This window comes from Balaenoptera ricei, chromosome 13, assembly GCF_028023285.1.
Source record: "Balaenoptera ricei isolate mBalRic1 chromosome 13, mBalRic1.hap2, whole genome shotgun sequence".
Lineage (NCBI taxonomy): Eukaryota > Metazoa > Chordata > Mammalia > Artiodactyla > Balaenopteridae > Balaenoptera > Balaenoptera ricei.
Window position 1 is genome coordinate 16,712,830 of NC_082651.1, and position 23,657 is coordinate 16,736,486.

General features: G+C 38.7%; 1 protein-coding gene across 1 annotated transcript in view; it reads right to left on the reverse strand.

Moving 5' to 3' along the window:
* Positions 1–23,657, reverse strand: part of DNAH6 (dynein axonemal heavy chain 6) — a 298,766-nt gene that overhangs the window by 206,083 nt on the left and 69,026 nt on the right. Inside the window, exons 13-17 of the mRNA XM_059942689.1 lie at positions 23,327–23,478; positions 21,470–21,622; positions 17,461–17,712; positions 10,869–10,997; positions 71–184 (exon numbers count right to left, since the gene is read on the reverse strand). Coding sequence (XP_059798672.1) covers positions 71–184; positions 10,869–10,997; positions 17,461–17,712; positions 21,470–21,622; positions 23,327–23,478 — 800 coding nt within the window. The remainder of the gene's footprint in view (positions 1–70; positions 185–10,868; positions 10,998–17,460; positions 17,713–21,469; positions 21,623–23,326; positions 23,479–23,657) is intronic.

Consider the following 23,657-nt stretch of genomic DNA (forward strand, 5'->3'; position numbering starts at 1 on the left):
GTATTCTAAGGTTAAATAATACAAAAATGATTTAAGAATTGAGAGGGTTTTTTATTTTTTTATTTTTTACCTTTAACCATTCTTGTTGGAGTTGATCCCATTCAGATAAAGAATCCCAGAGCAATTGTTTGAGCTTCAATTCAGCACTAACTTCTTCCAAAGCTTCAAACTTGGACACTTCTACCTTTTAAAATATAATAAGCAAAATGTACTAGTTAATTTTCTGATATAGAGATCTTATGTTATCTTCCTATCAGTAATTTTTGATACAGTGACACCTTAGCAGAATATGGGTGGGACCTAAATGGGAAACGAAAAGGAGAGACAGAAACAATGAAAAAACAAATCACAAAACCCTATGTATATTCAGATTTCTATTTGAGTGACAAAATATAATTCTTTATATTTCCTTAGAACTTAGAAATTTTCCAAAGACACAAATATTACAAGAATGCTAAGGGCATTCTTTCTCAAGTTGGATCATACATGTATATACCTGTCTGGTCTATTGGGTAAACAGATGAGTCTTTAGAGGCAATGATATCCTTTAGGGCTTATATCTTAGATGATAGAAGAGGGAGAGAATGTTTGTGTGGTAGTTGGTGGAGGGAATGGGGAGATTAGAGATGGAGCGAACAGCCTAGTTTCTCACCTATTTCTAACCCAGTGGACTGTATATGAACCCTAGATAGAGAAAGGTTACAAGAAAATCTGAAGAAGCTGTTTTCATGCCTTGGAGGTGGGAAAATCTCCAGGAAGTTGGTTGCATAGAAACTGTGAGCTTTGCGATAAGCTGGGGCTTTAAACATTCCATACAACAGCAGCAAAATACACATTCTTTTCAAGTGCATGCAGAACATTCCCCAGGATAGATCATATGATAGGCCACAAAACAAATCTTAACAAGTTTAAGAAGTCTGAAATCATATTATCTTTTCCAGCCACAATGGTATGAAAATAGAAATCAACAACAAGAGGAAAGCTGGAAATTTTACAAATATTTGGAAACTAAACACCACACTCCTGAACAACCAATGGGTTATAGAGGAAATCAAAGGGAAATAAAAATAAATATCTTGAAACAAATGAAAATGGAAACACAGCACACCAAAACCTATGAGATGCTGCAAAAGTAGTTCTGAGAGGGAAGTTTATAGTAATAAATGGATATATTAAGAAAATAGAAAGATCTCAAATAAACAACTTGACTTTACACAGCAAAGAGCTAGAAAAGGAGAACAAGCTAAGCCCAGAGTTAGCAGAAGAAAGGAAATAACAAGGATCAGAGTGGAAAAAAAAAATAGAGAACAGAAAAGCAATAGAAAAGATCAATGAAACTAAGAGCTTATTTTTTCTGGAAAGATAAACAAACCTTTAGCTAGACTAAGAAAAAAATAGAGATGATTCAAGGAAATAAAATCAGAAATGAAAGAGGAGACATTAAAATTTACACCTCAGGGGGACCTTCAAGATGGCAGAGCAGTAAGACGTGCAGATCACCTTCCTCCCCACAAATACATCTACATGTGGAACAACTCATACAAAACACCTACTGAACATTGGCAGAAGACATCAGACTTCCCAAAAGGAAGAAACTCCTCACGTACCCGGGTAGGGCAAAAGAAAAAAGACAAAACAGAGACAAAAGAATTGGGACGGGACCTGCACCTCTGGGAGGGAGCTGTGAAGGAGGAAAAGTTTCCACACACTAGGAAACCCCTTCACTGGTGGAGATGGGGTGTGGGATGGGAGGAAGCTTTGGAGCCACAGAGGAGAGCACAGCAACAGGGATGCAGAGGCCAAAGTGGAGAGATTTCTGCACAGAGGATCAGTGCTGACCAGCACTCACCAGCCTGAGAGGTTTGTCTGCTCATGCACTGGGGTGGGTGGGGGCTGGGAGCTGAGGCTTGGGCTTTCAGGATCAGATCCCAGGGAGAGGACGGGGGTTGGCTGCGTGAACACAGGCTGAAGGGGGCTAGTGTGCCACAGCTAGCCAGGAGGGAGTCTGGGAAAAAGTCTGGAACTACCTAAGATGCAAGAGACCATTGTTTTGGGGTGCACGAGGAGAGGGGATTCAAAGCACTGCCTAAATGAGCTCCAGAGATGGGCAAGAGCTGCGGCTATCAATGCAGACCCCAGAGACGGGCATGAAACGCTAGGGCTGCTGCTGCAGCCACCAAGAAGCCTGTGTGCAAGAACAGGTCACTATCCACACCTCCCCTCCTGGGAGCCTGTGCAACCCGCCACTGCCAGGGTCCCGTGATCAAGGGACAACTTCCCCGGGAGAACACATGGCATGCCTCAGGCTGGTGCAACATCAGGCAGGCCTCTGCCACCACAGGCTTGCCCTGCATTCTGTACTCCTCCCTCCTGCAGGCCTGAGTGAGCCAGAGCCCCCTAATCAGCCGCTCCTTTAACCTCCTCCTGTCTGGGCAAAGAACAGACGCCAGAGGGCGACCTACATGCAGAGGTGGGGCCAAATCCAAAACTGAACCCCAGGAGCTGTGGGAACAAAGAAGAGAAAGGGAAATTTCTCCATGCAGCCTCAGGAGCAGTGGATTAAATCTCCACAATCAACTTGATGTATGCTGCATTTGTGGAATACCTGAATAAATAACAAATCATCCCATATTTGAGGCAGTGGACTTTGAGAGCAAATGTAGACTTGGGGTTTGCTTTCTGCATCTAATTTATTTCTGGTTTTATGTTTATCTTAGTTTAGTATATAGAGCTTACTATCATTAGATTTGTTTATTGATTTGGTTGCTCTCTTCCTTTGTTTTTCATACATATATATTTTTTCCATTTTCTCTTTTTGTGAGTGTGTATCTGTATGCTTTGGAGATTTAGCCTGTATAGGTTTGCTTTTACCATTTGTCCTAGGGTTCTGTCTGTTTGACTTTTTTTTTTCTTTAGTATAAGTTTTAGTGCTTCTTTTCATAGGTGGATTTGTTTATTGCTTTGGTTGCTCTCTTCTTTCCTTATTTAATTTAAAAAATTTTAATAATTGAAAAAATTTTTTTATTTTAATAACATTATTTTATTTTATTTTATTTTTCTTTCTTTCTTTCTTTCTTTCTTTTCTCCATTATCTTCTGAGCCGGGTGGCTGACAGGGTCTTGGTCCTCTGGCTGGGTGTCAGGCATGAGGCTCTGCGGTGGGAGAGCCGAGTCAGAACACTGGACCACCAGAGACCTCCCGGTCCCATGTAATATCAGTCAGCAAGAGCGCTCCCAGAGATCTCTGTCTCAACGCTAAGAACCAGCTCCACTCGATGACCAGCAAGCTCCAGTGCTGGATACCCAATGCCAAACAACTAGCAAGAGAGGAACACAACACCACCCATTAGCAGAGAGGCTGCCTAAAATCATAGTAAGTTCACAGACACCCCAAAACACACAACAGGACATGGTCCTGCTCACCAGAAAGACAAGATCCAGCCTCATCCACCAGAACACATGCACCAGTCCCCTCCACCAGGAAGCCTACACAGCCGACTGAACCAACCTTACCCACTGGGGGCAGACACCGAAAACAATGGGAACTACGAACCAGCAGCCTGTGAAAAGGAGACCCCAAATGCAGTAAGTTAAGCAAAATGAGAAGAGAGAGAAATACACAGCAGTTGAAGGAGCAAGATAAAACCCCACCAGACCAAACAAATGAAGAGGAAATAGGCAGTCTACCCGAAAAAGAATTCAGAGTAAAAATAGTAAAGATGATCCAAAGTCTTGGAAATCGAATGGAGAAAATAAAAGAAACGTTTAACAAGGACTTAGAAAAACTAAAGAGCAAACAGAGACTGATGAACAACACAATAAATGAAATTAAAAATTCTCTAGAAGGAATCAATAGCAGAATAACTGAGGCAGAAGAATGGATAAGTGACCTGGAAGATAAAATAGTGGAAATAACTACTGTAGAGCAGAATAAAGAAAAAAGAATGAAAAGAATTGAGAACAGTCTCAGAGACCTCTGGGACAACATTAAATGCATCAACATGCGAATTATAAGGGTCCCAGAAGAAGAAGAGAAAAAAAAAGGGACTGAGAAAACATTTGAAGAGATTAGAGTTGAAACTTCCTTAATATGGGAAAGAAAATAGTCAGTCAAGTCCAGGAAGTGCAGAGTCCCATAAAGGATAAATCCAAGGAGAAACACGCCAAGGCATATATTAATCAAACTATCAAAAATTAAATACAAAGAAAAATATTAAAAGCAGCAAGGGAAAAGCAACAAATAACATACAAGGGAATCCCCACAAGGTTAACAGCTGATCTTTCAGCAGAAACTCTGTAAGTCAAAAGGGAGTGGCAGGACATATTTAAAATGATGAAAGGGAAAAACCTACAACCAAGATTACTCTACCCAGCAAGGATCTCATTCAGATTCAATGGAGAAATTAAGACCTTTACAGACAAGCAAAAGCTAAGAGAATTCAGCACCACCAAACCAGCTTTACAACAAATGCTAAAGGAACTTCTCTGGTCAAGAAACACAAGAGAAGGAAAAGACGTACAATAACAAACCCAAAACAATTAAGAAAATGGTAATAGGAACATACATATCGATAAATACCTTAAGTGTAAATGGATTAAATGCTCCAACCAAAAGACAGAGACTGGCTGAATGGATACAAAAACAAGACCTGTATATATGCTGTCTACAAGAGACCCATGTCAGACCTAGGGACACATACCAACTGAAAGTGAGGGGATGGAAGAAGACATTCCATGCAAATGGAAATGAAAATAAAGCTGGAGTAGCAATTCTCATATCAGAGAAAATAGACTTTAAAATAAAGACTATTACAAGAGACAGAGAAGGACACTACATAATGATCAAGGGATCAATCCAAGAAGAAGATATAACAATTGTAAATATTTATGCAGCCAACATAGGAGCAACTCAATACAGAAGGCAAACGCTAACAGCCATAAAAGGGGAAGTCGACAGTAACACAATGATGGTAGTGGACTTTAACACCCCACTTTCACCAATGGACAGATAATCCAAAATGAAAATAAATAAACACAAGCTTTAAAGGACACATTTAAAAAGATGGACTTGGGGCTTCCCTGGTGGTGCAGTGGTTGAGAATCTGCCTGCTAATGCAGGGGACACGGGTTCGAGCCCTGGTCTGGGAAGATCCCACATGCTGTGGAGCAACTAGGCCCATGAGCCACAACTACTGAGCCTGCGCGTCTGGAGCCTGTGCTCCGCAAAAAGAGAGGCTGTGATAGTGAAAGGCTCGCACACCGCGATGAAGAGTGGCCGCCATTTGCCACAACTAGAGAAAGCCCTCGCACAGAAATGAAGACCCAACACAGCCAAAAATAAATAAATAAATAAATTTTAAAAAAGATGGACTTAATTGATATTTATAGGACATTCCATCCAAAAACAAAACAATACACTTTCTTCTCAAGTGCTCATGGAACATTCTCCAGGACAGATCATACCTTGGGTCACAAATCAAGCCTTGGAAAATTTAAGAAAATTGAAATCATATCAAGGATCTTTTCTGACCACAAAACTATGAGACTAGATATCAATTACAGGAAAAAATCTGTAAAAAATACAAACCCATGGAGGGTAAACAATACACGACTAAATACCCAAGAGATCACTGAAGAAATCAAAGAGGCAATCAAAAAATACCTAGAAACAAATGACAATGAAAACATGATGACCCAAAACCTATGGTATGCAGTGAAAGCAGTTCTAAGAGGGAAGTTTATAGCAATACAATCCTACCTCAAGAAACAAGAAAAACCTCAAATAAACAACCTAACCTTATACCTAAAGGAACTAGAGAAAGAAGAACAAACGAAAGCCAAAGTTAGCAGAAGGAAAGAAATCATAAAGATCAGATCAGAAATAAATGAAAAAGAAATGAAGGAAATGATAGCAAAGATCAATAAATCTAAAAGCCGTTTCTTTGAAAAGATAAACAAAATTGATAAACCATTAGCCAGACTCATCAAGAAAAAAAGGGAGAAGACTCAAAACAACAGAATTAGAAATGAAAAAGGAGAAGCAACAACTGACACTGCAGAAATACAAAGGATCATGAGAGATTACTACAAGCAACTATATGCCAATGAAATGGACAACCTGGAAGAAATGGACAAATTCTTACAAAAGCACAACCTTCTGGGACTGAACCAGGAAGAAATAGAAAATATAAACAGACTAATCACAAGCACTGAAATTGAAACTGATTAAAAATCTTCCAACAAACAAAAGCCCAGGACCAGATGGCTTCACAGGCAAATTCTATCAAACATTTAGAGAAGAGCTGACACCTGTCTTTCTCAAACTCTTCCAAATTATAGCAGAGGGAGGAACACTCCCAAACTCATTCGATGATGCCACCATCACCCTGATACCAAAAGCAGACAAAATGTCACAAAAAAAGAAAATTACAGGCCAATATCACTGATGAACATAAATGTAAAATTCCTCAACAAAATACTAGCAAACAGAATCTAACAGCACATTAAAAGGATCATACACCACGATCAAGTAGGGTTTATCCCAGGAATGAAAGGATTCATCAATATATGCAAATCAAAAATGTGATAAACCATATTAACAAATTGAAGAATAAACACCATATGATCATCTCAATAGATGCAGAAAAAGATTTCAACAAAATTGAACATCCATTTATGATAAAAACCCTCCAAAAAGTAGGCATAGGTAACTTACCTCAACATAATAAAGGCCAGATATGACAAACCCACAGCCAACATCGTTCTCAATGGTGAAAAACTGAAACCATTTCCACTAAGATCAGCAAAAAGACAAGGTTGTCCACTCTCACCACTATTATTCAACATAGTTTTGGAAGCGTTAGCCACAGCAATCAGAGAAGAAAAAGAAATAAAAGGAATCCAAATTGGAAAAGAAGAAGTAAAGCTGTCACTGTTTGCAGATGACATGATACTATACATAGAGAATCCTAAAGATGCTACCAGAAAACTCCTAGAGCTAATCAATGAATTTGGTAAAGTAGCAGGATACAAAAGTAATGCACAGAAATCTCTTGCCTTCCTATACACCAATGGTGAAAAATCTGAAAGAGAAATGAAGGAAACATTCCCATTTACCATTGCAACAAAAAGAATAAAATACCTAGGAATAAACCTACCTAAGGAGACAAAAGACCTGTATGCAGAAAACTATAAGACACTGATGAAAGAAATTCAAGATGATACAAACAGATGGAGAGATATACCATGTTCTTGGATTGGAAGAATCAACATTGTGAAAATGACTGTACTACCCAAAGCAACGAACAGATTCAATGGAATCCCCATCAAACTACTAATGGCATTTTTCACAGAACTAGAACCAAAAATTTCACAATATGTATGGAAACAAAAATGATCCCAAATAGCCAAAGCAATCCTGAGAAAGAAAAACGGAGCTGGAGGAAGCAGCCTCCCAGACTTCAGACTATACTACAAAGCTACAGTAATCAAGACAGTATGGTACTGGCACAAAAACAGAAATATAGATCAATGGAACAGGATAGAAAGCCCAGAGATAAACCCACGCACATATAGTCACCTTATCTTTGATAAAGGAGGCAAGAATATACAATGGAGAAAAGATAGCCTCTTCAATAAGTGGTGCTGGGAAAACTGGACAGCTACATGTAAAAGAATGAAATGTGAACACTCCCTAACACCATCCACAAAAATAAACTCAAAATAGATGAAAGACTTAAATGTAAGGCCAGACACTATAAAACTCTTAGAGGAAAACATAGGCAGACCACTTTATGACATAAATCACAGCAAGATCCTTTTTGACCCATCTCCTAGAGAAATGGAAATAAAAACAAAAATAAAGAAATGGGACCTAAGGAAACTTAAAAGCTTTTGCACAGCAAAGGAAACCATAAATAAGACAACAGACAACCCTCAGAATGGGTGAAAATATTTGCAAATGAAGCAACTGACAAAGGATTAATCTCCAAAATATACAAGCAATTCATGCAGCTCAATATCAAAAAACAAACAACCCAATCCAAAAATGGGCAGAAGACCTAAATAGACATTTCTCCAAAGAAGATATACAGATTGCCAACAAACACATGAAAGGATGCTCAACATCAGTAATCATTAGAGAAATGCAAATCAAAACTACAGTGTGGTATCACCTCATACCGGTCAGAATGGCCATCATCAAAAATCTACAAATAAATGCTGGAGAGGGTGTGGAGAAAAGGGAACCCTCTTGCACTGTTGGTGGGAATGTAAATTGATACAGCCACTATGGAGAACAGCATGGAGGTTCCTTAAAATCTAAGAGTAGAACTACTGTATGACCCAGCAATCCCACTACTGGGCATATACCCTGAGAAAACCATAATTCAAAAAGAGTCATGTACCACAATGTTCATTGCAGCACTATTTACAATGGCCATGACATGGAAGTAACCTAAGTGTCCTTCGACAGATGAATGGATAAAGAAGTTGTGACACATATATACAATGGAATATTACTCAGGCATAAAAAGAAATGAAATTGAGTTATTTGTAGTGAGGTGGATGGACCTAGAGTCTGTCATACAGAGTGAAGTAAGTCAGAAAGAGAAAAACAAATACCATATGCTAACACATATATATGGAATCTAAAAAAAAAAAAAAAAAAAAAGGGGGTTTTGAAGAACCTAGGGGCAGACAGGAATAAAGACACAGACATAGAGAATGGACTTGTGGACACGGGGAGGGGTAAGAGTAAGCTGGGACGAAGTGAGAGAGTGGCATGGACATATATACACTAACAAATGTAAAAGAAATAGCTAGTGGGAAGCAGCCACATAGCACAGGGAGATCAGCTCGGTACTTTTTGTCTACCTAGAGGGGTGGGATAGGGAGCGTGGGAGGGAGAGGCAAGAGGGAGGGGATATGGGGATATATGTATAGCTGATTCACTTTGTTTTACAGCAGAAACTAACATACCACTGTAAAGTAATTATACTCCAATAAAGATGCTAAACAAAAACTTACATCTCAGAAATACATATGATCATAAGAGACTCCTCTGAATAAGTATATGCCAATAAATTGTATACCTTTGAAGAAATGCATAAATTGCTAGAAACATATTGCCCACCAAGACTGAATCAGGAAGAAATAGAAAATCTGAACAGACCAATAAGGAGTAAGGAGATTGAATGAATAATCAAAAACCTCCCAGCACAGAAAAGCCCAGGACCAGATGACTTCACTGGTAAATTTTACCAAACATTTGGGGGGAGAAAAAAGAATTAACACCAATATTTCGCAAACTTTTCCAAAAAAATTGAAGAGGTGGGAACACTTCCAAACTCATTTTACAAGGCTAGCATTACCCTGACATTAGGGATCTAGCTTTGACTTCATTAAGAATTAGAGATGATTTCCTAGGCCAGTTAGGCCTTCACTCCTATCTTTCTAATGACTGAGAGCTGCAGAGGAAGGTTGATATGAGGTGATCCTAAAGGATCGTAAAGTATAGATATGGAACGTGGAAGGAGGGAGACACAGTTCTATTTAAGGCTCTGGCTCAAGCAATGCTATTCTTTCTGACCCAAGAGTGCCCACCTGTCAGTTATAGCCTTTTTTTAAAAAAATTAATTAATTAATTTATTTTGGCTGCGTTGGGTCTTCGTTTCTGTGCGAGGGCTTTCTCTAGTTGCGGCAAGCGGGGGCCACTCTTCATCGCGGTGCGCAGGCCTCTCACTATCGCGGCCTCTCTTGTTGCAGAGCACAGGCTCCAAACACGCAGGCTCAGTAGTTGTGGTTCACGGGCCCAGTTGCTCCACGGCATGTGGGATCTTCCCAGACCAGGGCTCAAACCCGTGTCCCCTGCATTGGCAGGCGGATTCTTAACCACTGTGCCACCAGGGAAGTCCTAGTTATAGCCTTTTATCAAGCAATATTTCCGCCACAGCTCCCTTCCTACTGCATACTTTCCTGTCTTACAGGTCAGTTAACTAATATGGGAAAAACTTTGAACCCTAATTCTCTCATGCACAAACCTCCTGCCTCAAGTATTGTACCAGTTGCATTGTCTAGTGCCAGGTCATTATTTTGCAGGTTGCTCCACCAAGCCCTGGGATCTGGAGTGGACACTCAGAGCCCTCAGACCACTTTCTGGCCATCCATTTGGGGCTATGGAAGAGATAGGTGCATCCCCATGTGAGGTCCATGCACTCCTCTGAAACTTTTGGGGAACTGATTAACCCTTCCCTCATTGCTGGTGGCCCTCTGGTTTTGATCCTAGGAATCTTTTCTATTTTCTTTTCTTTTTGGTCTCTCTAATAGCTGTTTAGAGCACTTATATCTCTCATTCATTTCTCTTCATTTTTTTGAGGCATATCTTTTAGCTTTTTATACCTACCCTTTTTGGATCCATCTTTGCCCTGGCTTAGCCAAATTCTCTTCTTTCATCAAACTGGCACATCAAACCAGGCAAATTAGGCAATATTGATGGAATCATAATACACACATGAATGTAAAAGAAACTTGAATATTATTTAAGAAAGAATAGAGGGGTTTTAATTGACCACATTTAAAAATTCACATCCATTTTAATATAGAAACTACAGTCCCTGGTCTGAGGGTTTGTCTATAATTCATAATTACTTTTTAATGAGAAAGATATTTTATCTCACATGTGTACTAATCTTTAAACACTTCAAAGGCAGAGAACACGTCATATTTTGTATTTCAGATTGTTCCAGCACAGCGACTAGCACATAGGTGTCCAAACATTGAATATTTACAGTCACATTATTGAAAATACGTATGCATCAATGCCATTTCTATGCACATATTTTAGAAACAGATGTGTAGAGCTGTCATTACCTTAAAATTCTTCTGATAGGATTTATATTGAAATGCACGTTTTTGAAGATCATCTAGAACTGACTGCAGATCATTCAACATGACATGTACTTTGTCTTGGTCAGCATTAATATCCAAAATCTGTGGATCCTGTAAAATTAAGATAGGTTTTGATTACTCGTTCCTATTTTTTGATGTATACCATCAAATTAAATGAATTAATAAACGTTTTCAAAAAATATGTCTTCTAATTCTCTTTTCAATCTAATTTTTAGAAAATATATTAAAATGATTGCTTTTTTGAATTTAAAGCCATGCATATACATTGTAAAAATTACAGAAATGTATAAAGAAGTAGCTTGGGGATAATATTGCTTTTAAAGACTACCTAATACATTTTCCCTCATCTGTTTTCATTTATTACATTTGTTTCAGCTAACGTGACTTCAGGTAAGGAGAGGTGAATACAATATGGAAAAGAAAGAAGAAAATATGATATAAGGAAAATTATCATTTTACAATAAAGGAATGATTACAATTTATGGGGCTTTCTTAGTGGCTCAGTGGTTAAGAATCTGCCTGCCAATGCAGGGGACACAGGTTCGATCCCTGGTCCAGGAAGATCCCGCATGCCACGGAGCAACTAAGCCCATGGGTCACAACTACTGAGCCTGTGTGCCTAGGACCCATGCTCCTCAACAAGAGAAGCCACCACAATGAGAAGCCTGCACACCACAGTGAAGAGTAGTCCCTGCTCGCTGAAACTAGAGAAAGCCTGCACGCAGCAATGAAGACCCAATGCAGCCAAAAAAAAAAAAAAAAAGGGAATGATTACAATTTACAATAAAGGTATGATTCTATTTAATTGAAGTTCATAAACAGGCAAAACCAATTTATGGCTTTAGAATTCAGGGTAGTGGCTGCCTTTGGAGAGGAAGGAAGGGTTAGTGACTAGGGGAGACACTAAGGATAGCAATAGCAATAGTTCTTGGCCTCAGCAGTGGACACATGGATGTGTTCACTTTCTGATAACTCACTGAGTTGTACACTTATTACAGTTATGTACAGCTTTCTCTGTGCAAAAATACAAAAATACTTCAATACAAAAGTAAAAACAGAGATAGCCTCATCCACCAGAGGGCAGACAGCAGAAGCAAGAAGAACTACAATTCTGCAGCCTATGGAACGAAAACCACATTCACAGAAAGACAGAAAAAATGAAAAGGCAGAGGATATGTACCAGATGAAGGAACAAGATAAAACCCCAGAAAAACAACTAAATGAAGTGGAGATAGGCAACCTTCCAGAAAAAGAATTCAGAATAATGATAGTGAAAATGATCTAGGACCTCAGAAAAAGAATGGAGGGAAAGATAGAGAAGATGAAAGAAACGTTTAACAAAGACTTAGAAGAATGAAAGAACAAACAAACAGAGATGAACAATACAATAACTGAAATGAAAAATACACTAGAAGGAATCAATAGTGGAATAACTGAGGCAGAAGAACGGATACGTGACCTGGAAGACAGAATGGTGGAATTCACTGCTGCGGAATAGAAGAAAGAAAAAAAAAAAAAGAAAAAAAATAAAGACAGACTAAGAGGCCTCTGGGACAACATTAAAAACACAAATATTCGCAGTATAGGGGTCCCAGAAGGAGAAGAGAGAGAGAAAGGACCCGAGAAAATATTTGAGGAGATTATAGTTGAAAACTTCCCTAACAAGGGAAAGGAAATAGCCACCCAAGTCCAGGAAGTGCAGAGAGTCCCAGGCAGGATAAACCCAAGGAGAAACATGTCGAGACACATAGTAATCAAACTGACAAAAATTAAAGACAGAGAAAAATTATTAAAAGACACAAGGGAAAAATGACAAATAACATACAGGGGAATTCCCATAAGGTTAACAGTGGATTTCTTAGCAGAAACTCTACAAGCCAGAAGGGAGAGGCATGATATGTTTAAAGAAGTGAAAGGGAAGAACCTACAACCAAGATTACTCTAACTGGCAAGGATCTCATTCAGAATCGCTGGAGAAATCAAAAGCTTTAGAGACAAACAAAAGCTAAAAGAATTCAGCATCACCAAACCAGCTCTACAACAAATGGTAAAGAAACTTCTCTATTAAGAAAAATGGTAATAGGAACATACATATCGATAATCTCCTTAAATGTGAATGGATTAAATGTTCCAACCAAAAGTCACAGGTTCACTGAATGGATACAAAAACAAGACCCATATATATGCTGTCTACAAGAGACCCACTTCAGACCTAGGGACACATACAGACTGGAAGTGAGGGGATGGAAAAAGATATTCCATGCAAATGGAAATCAAAAGAAAGCTGGGGTAGCAATTCTCATATCAGACAAAATAGACTTTAAAATAAAGACTATTATAAGAAACAAGGAAGAACACTACATAATGATCAAGGGATCAATCCAAGAAGAAGATATAACAATTGTAAATATTTATGCAGCCAACATAGGAGTATCTCAATACATAAGGCAAACGCTAACAGCCATAACAGGGGAAATCGATAGTAGCACAATAATAGTAGGGGGCTTTAACACCCCACTTTCACCAATGGAAAAATCATCCAAAATGAAAATAAATAAGGAAACACAAGCTTTAAAGGACACATTAAACAAAATGGACTTAATTGATATTTATAGGACATTCCATCCCAAAACAACAGAATACAATTTTTTCTCAAGCACTCATGGAACATTCTCCAGGATAGATCACATCTTGGGTCACAAATCAAGCCTTGGTAAATTTAAGAAAACTGAAATCATATCAAGCATCTTTTACAACCACAACGCTGAGATTAGAAATCAATTACAGGAAAAACACGTAAAAAACACAAACACATGGAGATTAAATGATACACTACTAAATAACCAAGAGATCACTGAAGAAATCAAAGAGGAAATCAAAAAATACCTAGAGACAAATGACAACGAAAACGTGACAATCTAAAACCTATGGAATGCAGCAAAAGCAGGTCTAAGAGGGAAGTTTGTAGCAGTACATTCCTACCTCAAGAAACAAGAAAAATCTCAAGTAAACAGTCTAACCTTACACCTAAAGAAACTAGAGAAAGAAAAACAAACAAAACCCAAAATTAGTAGAAGGAAAGAAATCATAAAGATCAGAGCAGAAATAAATGAAATAGAAACAAAGAAAACAATAGCAAAGATCAATAAAACTAAAAGTTGCTTCATTGAGAAGATAAACAAAATTGATAAACCTTTAGTCAGACTCATCAAGAAAAAGAGGGAGAGGACTCAAATCAATAAAATTAGAGATGAAAAAGGAGAAGTTACAACAGACACTGCAGAAATACAAAGCATCCTAAGAGACTACTACAAGGAACTCTATGCCAATAAAATGGACAACCTGGAAGAAATGGACAAATTCTTAGACAGTTATAAGCTTCCAAGACTGAACCAGGAAGAAATAGAAAATATGAACAGACCAATCACACATAATGAAATTGACACTGTGATTAAAAATCTTCCAACAAACAAAAGTCCAGGACCAGATGGCTTCACAGGTGAATTCTATCAAACATTTAGAGAAGAGCTAACACCCATCCTTCTCAAACTCTTCCAAAAAATTGCAGAGGAAGGAACACTCCCAAACTCATTCTATGAGGCCACCATCACCCTGATACAAAAACCAGACACAGATTCTAGAAAAAAAGAAAAATTACAGACCAATATCACTGACGAATATAGATGCAAAAATCCTCAACAAAATACTAGCAAACAGAATCCAACAACACATTAAAAGGATCATACACCATGATCAAGTGGGATTTATCTCAGGGATGCAAGGATTCTTCAATACATGGAAATCAATCGATGTGATACACCATATTAACAGACTGAAAAATAAAAACCATATGATCATCTCAATAGATATAGAAAAAGCTTTTGACAAAATTCAACACCCATGTATGATAAAAACTCTCCAGAAAGTGGGCACAGAGGGAACCTACCTCAACATAATAAAGGCCATATACGACAAACCCACAGCAAACATCATTCTCAATGGTGAAAAACTGAAAGCATTTCCTCTAGGATCAGGACCAAGACAAGGGTGTCCACTGTTGCCATTATTATTCAAGATAGTTTTGGAATTCCTAGCCACAGCAATCAGAGAAGAAAAAGAAAAAAAAGGAATACAAATTGGAAAAGTAAAAGTAAAACTATCAGTGTTTGTAGGTAACATGATACTATACATAGATAATCCTAAAGATGCCACCAGAAAACTACTAGAGCTAGTCAATGAATTTAGTAAAGTTGCAGGATACCAAATTAATGCACAGAAATCTCTTGCATTCCTATACACTAACAATGAAAGATCAGAAAGAGAAATTAAGGAAACAATCCCATTCACCATTGCAACAAAAAGAATAAAATACCTAAGGATAAACCTACCTAAGGAGGTCAAGACCTGTACTCAGAAAACTATATGACACTGATGAAAGAAATCAAAGATGACACAAACAGATGGAGAGATATACCATGTTCTTGGATTGGAAGAATCAATATTATGAAAATGACTGTACTACCCAAAGCAATCTACAGATTCAATGTAATCCCTATCAAACTACCAATGGCATTTTTCACAGAACAAAAAATCTTAAAATTTGTATGGAGACACAAAAGACCCTGAATAGCCAAAGAAATCTTGAGGGCAAAAAAAGGAGCTAGAGGACTTCAGACTATACTACAAAGCTACAGTAATCAAGACAATATGGTACTGGCGCAAAAACAGAAATATAGACCAATGGAACAGGATAGAAAGCCCAGAGATAAACCCATGCATCTATGGTCAACTAATCTATGACAAAGGAGGCAAGGATATACAATGGAGAAAAGACCATCTCTTCAATAAGTGTTGCTGGGAAAACTGGACAGCTACATGTAAAAGAATGAAATTAGAACATTCCCTAACACCATACACAAAAATAAACTCAAAATTGATTAGAGACCTAAATGTAAGACTGGACACTATAAAACTCTTAGAAGAAAACATAGGAAGAACACTCTTTGACATAAATCACAGCAAGATCTTTTTTGACCCACCTCGTAGAGTAATGGAAATAAAAACAAAAATAAAGAAATGGGACCTAATTAAACTTAAAAGCTTTTGCACAGCAAAGGAAACTACAAACAAGATGAAAAGATAACACTCAGAATGGGAGAAAATATTTGCAAACAAAGCAACAGACAAAGGATTAATCTCCAAATTATATAAACAGCTCACGCAGCTCAATATTAAAAAAACAGACAACCCAATTAAAAAATGGGCAGAAGATCTAAATAGACATCTCTCCAAAGAAGACATACAGATGGTCAAGAGGCACATGAAAAGATGCTCAACATCACTAATTATTAGAGAAATGCAAATCAAAACTACAATGAGGTATCACCTCACACTGGTTAGAATGGGAATCATCAGAAAATCTACAAACAACGAATGCTGGAGAGGGTATGGAGAAAAGGGAACCCTCTTGCACTCTTGGTGGGAATGTAAATTGATGTAGCCATTATGGAGAACAGTATGGAGGTTCCTTAAAAAATTAAAAATAGAATCACCATATGACCCAGCAACCCCACTACTGGGCATATGCCCAGAGAAAACCATAATTCCAAAAGACACATGAACCCTAATGTTCATTGTAACACTGTTTACAATAGCCAGGTCATGGAAGCAACCTAAATGCCCATCGACAGACAAATGGATAAAGAAGTTGTGGTACATATATACAATGGAATATTACTCAGCCATAAAAAGGAACAAAACTGGGTCATTTGTAGAGGTGTGGATGGACCTAGAGATTGTCATATAGAGTGAAGTAAGTCAGAAAGAGAAAAACAAATAGCGAATATTAACACATTTATGTGGAATCTAGAAAAATGGTACAGATGAACTGGTTTGCAAGGCAGAAATAGAGACACAGATGTAGAGAACAAACGTATGGACACCAAGGGGGAAATTGGTGGGGGGGGTGGTGGGATTAATTGGGAGATTGGGATTGACATGTATACACTAATATGTATAAAATAGATAACTAATAAGAACCTGCTGTATAAAAAATAAATAAATTAAAATTTAAAAATAAAAAAAAGAAAAAAATCATCTGGATGTCTAGTCTAAGTTCTTAAAATAATTCCTCTTGCATCTTTTGTATAGGAAAATTGGCGCAAGTTAATCATTCTTCTTTATCATTTATCAATTTATACTGTACCTCTTTCTAAGGGGGAATTTTCTAATATGTGGTTAAGCAAACTCTAAAATTGTGACAATAACTATAAAATATGCTAACAGGTTATAAAAACACTCATTTCATAATAATAAATAGAAGCCAGGAGAAAGAGAATTCACTATTGCATACATGCTTTAGTTGCAACGGCCTAGAATTTATTCAGTACCTAAGAGAGGTTCAGAACCACTTTCAATTTTCAATAGCAGCTCAGAGAATTAAGCCATAAAAAAAAAAGTTAAACCAGATTAAATTGAAATATGCTTTCTAAATGGTTTATTAAAATGTAATAGTCAGCCTTTACACAGATTTTAAAACCCTGCTTCAGCTTACCTGTGCTAGCAGCTTTATTTCATTCACTTCATTGCTTAGATCCTCAAGATCTCTGCCCAAATGCAGACAAAATTGCTTAATGCTTGTTTCTCTGTCACCCACGGATTTATCAATGGCATTCCGAACAGCAACAATGGATGGCTTCATAGTTACAAAAACAGCAAAGTCTTCGGGAGGTGTGGGAACCTGGTATTGTTCAATCAGCTTGTACATCTGAACCACTACATTCCCTTCATCTTCAAGGCTTTCAATCTAAACATAAACATTGGTTGCTGGTTAAATCAGAGTCCTGTTATACCTGTTAAGATTGTCTGATAGGAGACAGCTGCTGTGCATTGTAAACATCACGCTGTGAAGAGCCAGCACACAGAGGGGTGCGTTTAATGCAGATCAAACTGGCTGGAGCCTGCTGGGTGGCAAATACAGTCATTGCTACGAGGCAGGTAATAAGGCCCAGGAGGTAAGTTTCTCAGAGCTGAGCATAGTTAGTATTACTGTTATAAGTATTTAGTTTTCTCTCTCTGTTTTGTTCTCTAGTAGATTAAACAGTGCCAATATTTAAAGTTTTCAGAGACAACAGGTGCTCTGAGGATGCCCAGCTGTAACATCTGAGATTCCAGGCCTGTGTGTTGAGCAGTGACTGTCCCAGGGCAGCCCCTGAGGTGTGTGGACCATGTACCTATAGATTCAGAACCCTGATCTATGGTGAGACTCACACTACCCTTTAATAAAGGCTTTTAAAACCTTTATTACTGACTACTAAACATCTTTGCTTTGATGCCCTACCTTCAGTGGACAGTGCCTTTACTAAATTTTTGACAAGGACTCCCCAGTTTGGGGGGAACCCTCCTCCCTGCCCCTCTGCCACAAGGTTATGGAGGGAGTATCCATGTTCTACAACTTGACCCACCTCCTGGCCACAAGCTGAACCAGGGAGAGTCAAACTGGGACCTAGTGAAACCAGCTCAGTCTGATCTCTCTCTTGAACTTGGAAAGAGTTAGACTGTAGCTGTTGGCAGAGGCTATTTGCTTCCATGGGGTAACAAAGCAGGTCCTAAACAGGAAATGAAAACTGCAGAGAGGCTTTAGAGAGATGGTTCTCAACCTTTAGCTGCATCCCAATCGCCCTGGCAAGCTTGGTAAAACACAGATTGTTGAACCCCTCCCGAGAGTTTCTGATTCAGAAGGTCCAGGGTGGGGCCTGAGAATATGCAAGTTCCCCAGTGATACTGATGCAGCTGGTGTGGGGAACACCCTTTGAGAACCACTGTTCTAGAGAGGAGCAGAGATGCGAGATGGAAAGAGAGGTCTTTTTGGTTTCCCTATGCTGCTCTAGTCCTTAGTTCCTGCCCTTTTTAAAGGCTAGGCTCTATCCATACCTTTGGATTCCAAAAGATATACTTGCAAACTTAGAATAAATCTTCTCATTTTTCCAAGCTAACTATGTGAGTTTTTGTTATTTTCAACCAGAAGTGTCTAACATCTTCAATAAGTTACAAATAGAACTAAGTCTGACAACCAAAATCTGCTCACCTTCCTGGATTTCTGGTTCGTGGAGTAAGCATATGTCCTGTTTTCTCTGGGAGTGTCTTGGTTTATACCAAGGTATTGTCCTGGCATGATGATTAATGGTGCCTCTTTCACTCTCAAAAATGTCTGGTCAGAAAGTGATTATGTGGCCTGCCCTACCTATGCTGGCTGGTGGTCTACCCATTCACTGTAAAAGGGTATCTAAGAGTTATCTCAGATTTCTTTTGTTGTCCCCTCACTCAGTCGCCCACTAAGTCCTTTCAATTCTACGTACTTAATATCGCTAGAATCCATTCCTTCTCTCCCATCCTTGGAAATACTGCTTTAGCTATGGTTCATCAGCTTTCTCCGCCAAACACCCCTTCTACATAGCACACCAACTGCCATATCCTGTTCTTGCCACGTTGCCTCGGGTCTGTGCATGCAAATTTCCCCCTTTCTGGAATGCCTACCTGAATAGATGGACCTTAGGACAAAGCTTAAATGCCCCAACCTCCGCAAAGCCTTCTGTAACTCATAGGAATGACTGCACCCTCCCTCTGCTCCACCACCACCCTGCCCACAAGAGTATCTTGTACCTATATCCGTTGTATAAGAGTTATCTGCTGTCATTCTAGACTCTGAGGTCCTTGAAAGCAGGTTTACTCAGTGTTGTCATCCTTGCGTCCTGCTAAGTGAGTGCTTACAACTTTTTTGGAACTAATGGATGAGGTTCCAAAGAAAAGCTGTCTGTGTGTGCAGAGCATTTTCCTAAGAGAGGCTGCTTCCCCAACACACCACCCGGCCATGCACAGACAACCTTATGGAGACAGGACACAGCCTGGGTTTCTGCATGGCACATCGACTCTCCTGTTCTGGAACCAGAGAGAGAGAGGTCTACCCCCTGCTACATGATCCTTCCTTCCATAGTTTATACAACAGGATCAGGGTAGGGGTGGCGGCTGAATCCATTCATTAAACATTTAGAATTGATATCAGAGGAGAGAGATTGTCTCTCTCGGTGGCTGGCTAGGCTTGCAACATATGACCTGGGAGGTGCTGGTGGCCATGTTTGCTGCTGAGGATGAAGGAGTAGGAGCAACGTGTTTGCAGAGGTAAAGGAGCAAAGCAGACCATCAGACAGATGCAGAGAGGAGAGGTGGAGAGAGGACCACCTGGGTTTCCCACAGCCTTCTTATTCCTGGCTCTGGTAAGTTCCTAAGCCTAGTCACATTCTTGGTGTGAGTGTGGGTGGGGTGTGTCCCTTGGAATATTCCTTCCTCCTTAAATAGGGTCCACGTTTTGTCCTAAGGTAGGACAAAACCTCAACTGGGTTTTGGTTATTTGACAAAGAGTCTTTCTGACTGCAGATAATAATAAATGCTGAGCATCTTTAGTCTCCTGGGATGATGTATAAGTAGACTTGAGGGAAAACCACAATCATCTTGAGATCATCACATTTGAGAAGATGTTGTTTCTTGAAATGAGAAACAAAATTTTTACTTTTATAGGTACATGAAATAGCCTTTACTATTAATTCTGTTAACAATATATAACATTATCCAACAGATTATCCAGTTGTTAATGACTTATTTCACATTTCAGTTTGTATTTTTAAAATTGGTAATATGTCTTCAATTTCCAGATATTTAAGAAAATGATTTAACTCTATTTTAAATGCCAACTGGTGTGACTGAAAAACCTGACTATTGAAACTAAATGTTAGATTGCGTGCCACAGGGGAAAGATGGGAGGAGGAAACCAAGTTTCCGGAGAGAGAGAAATAAGGGAGACAAAGGAGTGAGTGTGTGTGTGTGTCTGTGTGTGTGTGTGTGTGTGTGTGTGTGTGTGTATGAGAGAGAGACAGAGAGAGAGAGGGAGGGAGGGAGAGAGCAGACCCCAGCATTTGTGTTACTTGAGTCCCCGTATCTGCTGTTGTCTCCCCGTCCCGCCTGCCTGTTTAAGCTAAAGTTGGGTTTCTTTTATTCCTAATTGGAAGGTTCCTGACTATTATGCAAATATAGGTTAAGTAGGATCAAGACTTCCATTATGACTAATACCAAGTTTACAATTCTATTATCATCTATCACAAATAAGAATTGCAATAAACTGGGGTTGAGAGCATTGGCTTTGCGGTCAGAGACCCAGGTGTAAATTCCGGCTCCACTACAAAAAGCTCTGTGATCTTGGACAGCATAACCTAGTTTGGTCCCTGTTTCCTCATCTGTAGAATGAGAATAAAAATTCTTTATACTTCTTAAGTTTTTGCAAGGATCAAAAATGTAATGTATGTAGAAAATGTAGTGCATTCCCGGCTAGTAGTACGAGTTTGATCAATGTTAGCTGTCATTACTACTGTGATGTAAGGCATATACTTACTTTGCCTGAAAGTGTTTTTGATATTCTGACACTGTTTCCTGACCTTCAGTCCCTCAATTTCTCTTACTTGCTTTCCTGACCACAATATCTGGAATAGTGAGTTATGTAAGAATCAACTCACCCTTTCCTGAATTTCATCAAGAAATACTAAGTTGTTAACATATTCTATGGTGGTAGTTGGGACAAATTCAAGTTTATATTCTGCATCTTGTGCCTCAGAGACAAGGGCATCCACTTTTTTCTTGCTTAGGCGAGGAAGCATATAATTTAGCACCTAGGAAAGAAAAAGGAACTGTGAATCATAACTACTTGAGTATTTCCATTTTATTATATAGTTTAGATAAATTCTAATTGAATGGCTGTTAAGTCGGCAGGTATTGGAAGCAGCAGTATACGTGAAGGGTCTGGTTTTTTTCACATTGAACCAATAGGAAGGGCTAGTTTTGAAGATAATTTCTAGAACAAGCTGTATTGCACAACTTATTAAAAAGTTTGCCTAAATGCTCTGATCTTTTGTAAGTGCCCTTTCTGCTACTTTGCCCTGTATAGTGAACATTGTGGTGCCCTCCCCAGCATCAACTCTACTTCTTTCCTGTTGGGTGGTAGTAATGTGGTTTGGAGGAAACTGATCTCCCCTTTAGAAACAAAGACAGAGTCTGATCGGTCATAAGGCAAATATGAACATGGCTTCCTTTGGCTAATGTGATCGGATTAGGGCGAACCTCTGACCTTAGCTGATCCAATTAAGTAGAAACACAAGACTTTTGTTTAAGGCTGAGAGATCTCTCATGTTCTCTCTCTCTGGACATGAACAAGGAAATAATCAGCCTATGGAGCTTTTGACAGCCATTTGAGAAATGTGAAGGCATGTGAGCTTTAGGTTGAAGCTGGCACATCAGAAGACTTGGTATAGAGAATGAAAAGAATCAGGTCCTCAGTAACACTACTGAGTCACTAGATCACACCTCCCTGATGGCCATCCACCCTCTGGAATTTTAGATGCATAGCCCATACATTTTCTGATTGCTGAAGCCAGTTTGAGTTGAGTGTTCTTTGGCTTGGTATATAGTAGTGCTCATAGTGCTCAGAAATGTTTGCTGAAATTGAATTCTATATTTTTTTTCTTTTGCCACAAATGAAGCAGCAAAGCTCTAGAAGAAAGCCCAATGCCATACAATGAATTAGTGACAGAATAGATACTAGCACTCAGGCCTGCAGCCTTTTAGACAGGGCTCTGTCTTCTTTCATCTGCACCAGGGGTCAGCAGAAGTTTTCTATAAGGGCCAAATAGTAAATATTTTAGATTTTCAGGACATATGGTCTCTGTCACAACTACTCAGCTCTGCCCTTGTAGTGAGAAAGCAACCATAGGCAATACATAAGCCAACTGTCTTTGGCATGTTCTAGTAAAACCGTATGTACACAACAGGTGGCAGGCTGGACTGGTCCTGTGGGTTGTAGTTTGACAATCTCTGTTCTACACCATTGTCTCTCTACAGGTATTTGATAGTATATATGACTCTAAAGGAAGACCTGAAAGTTAATGCAGAAGCAATCAAATTTCCTCAGCTCTACAACTCACCAAAATATAATCAGGTCTTTAGGGACAGTTTCAGATCAGGAAATGATCTCCTAAACTTGATCTCAGTATCCTAGAATCAACTAGCATTCCCACTAGGATCCTGAGCTGTTACAGTGGTGTCTCTTCTGTAGGAAGTCTTGAAATGCTCCAACAAAGGAAAAAGGAATGGATGTAAGAGGCTAGTCTGAGGGCTGCTGTCTCCTCACCTGAAAGCTGACTGTGCTTGGGACAGAAAGAAGAATATGGGACTTTTCCTAGAAATTAAGGATGCACAATAGACTAATGTTAATTTTAAATATTTGCAATACTGGAAAATAAAGATAGGTTATCTGCAAGAGAAAAATCATAAAATAGTTGTAGAGACCATAATTTAAAATTTTCTTAGTTCATAGTTACCGCCAAGCATCGCAAAGGTGATGGAATTAGTTTTTCTTTTAGTTGCTTAGTGTCAATGAGCAGCAATCCTACATTCCTGGTGCGTCTTAGAGCTACTGCATCCTTGTGCTGTCTGTGATATTTTTCCAGTTGTTCACTAAAGAACTTAACATCTAGGTAAAGTAATTCATGTAAAGCATAAAACACATGTATTAGATTTTAAAGGATCATTATAAAGATATATTAAAAATCATTGCATTAATAAATTTACATACATATTTATAATGTATTATCTATATGTAGAGGACCTTGTGTAACTTTAAAATGTTAATTTTAAAATGTTAATTCATAA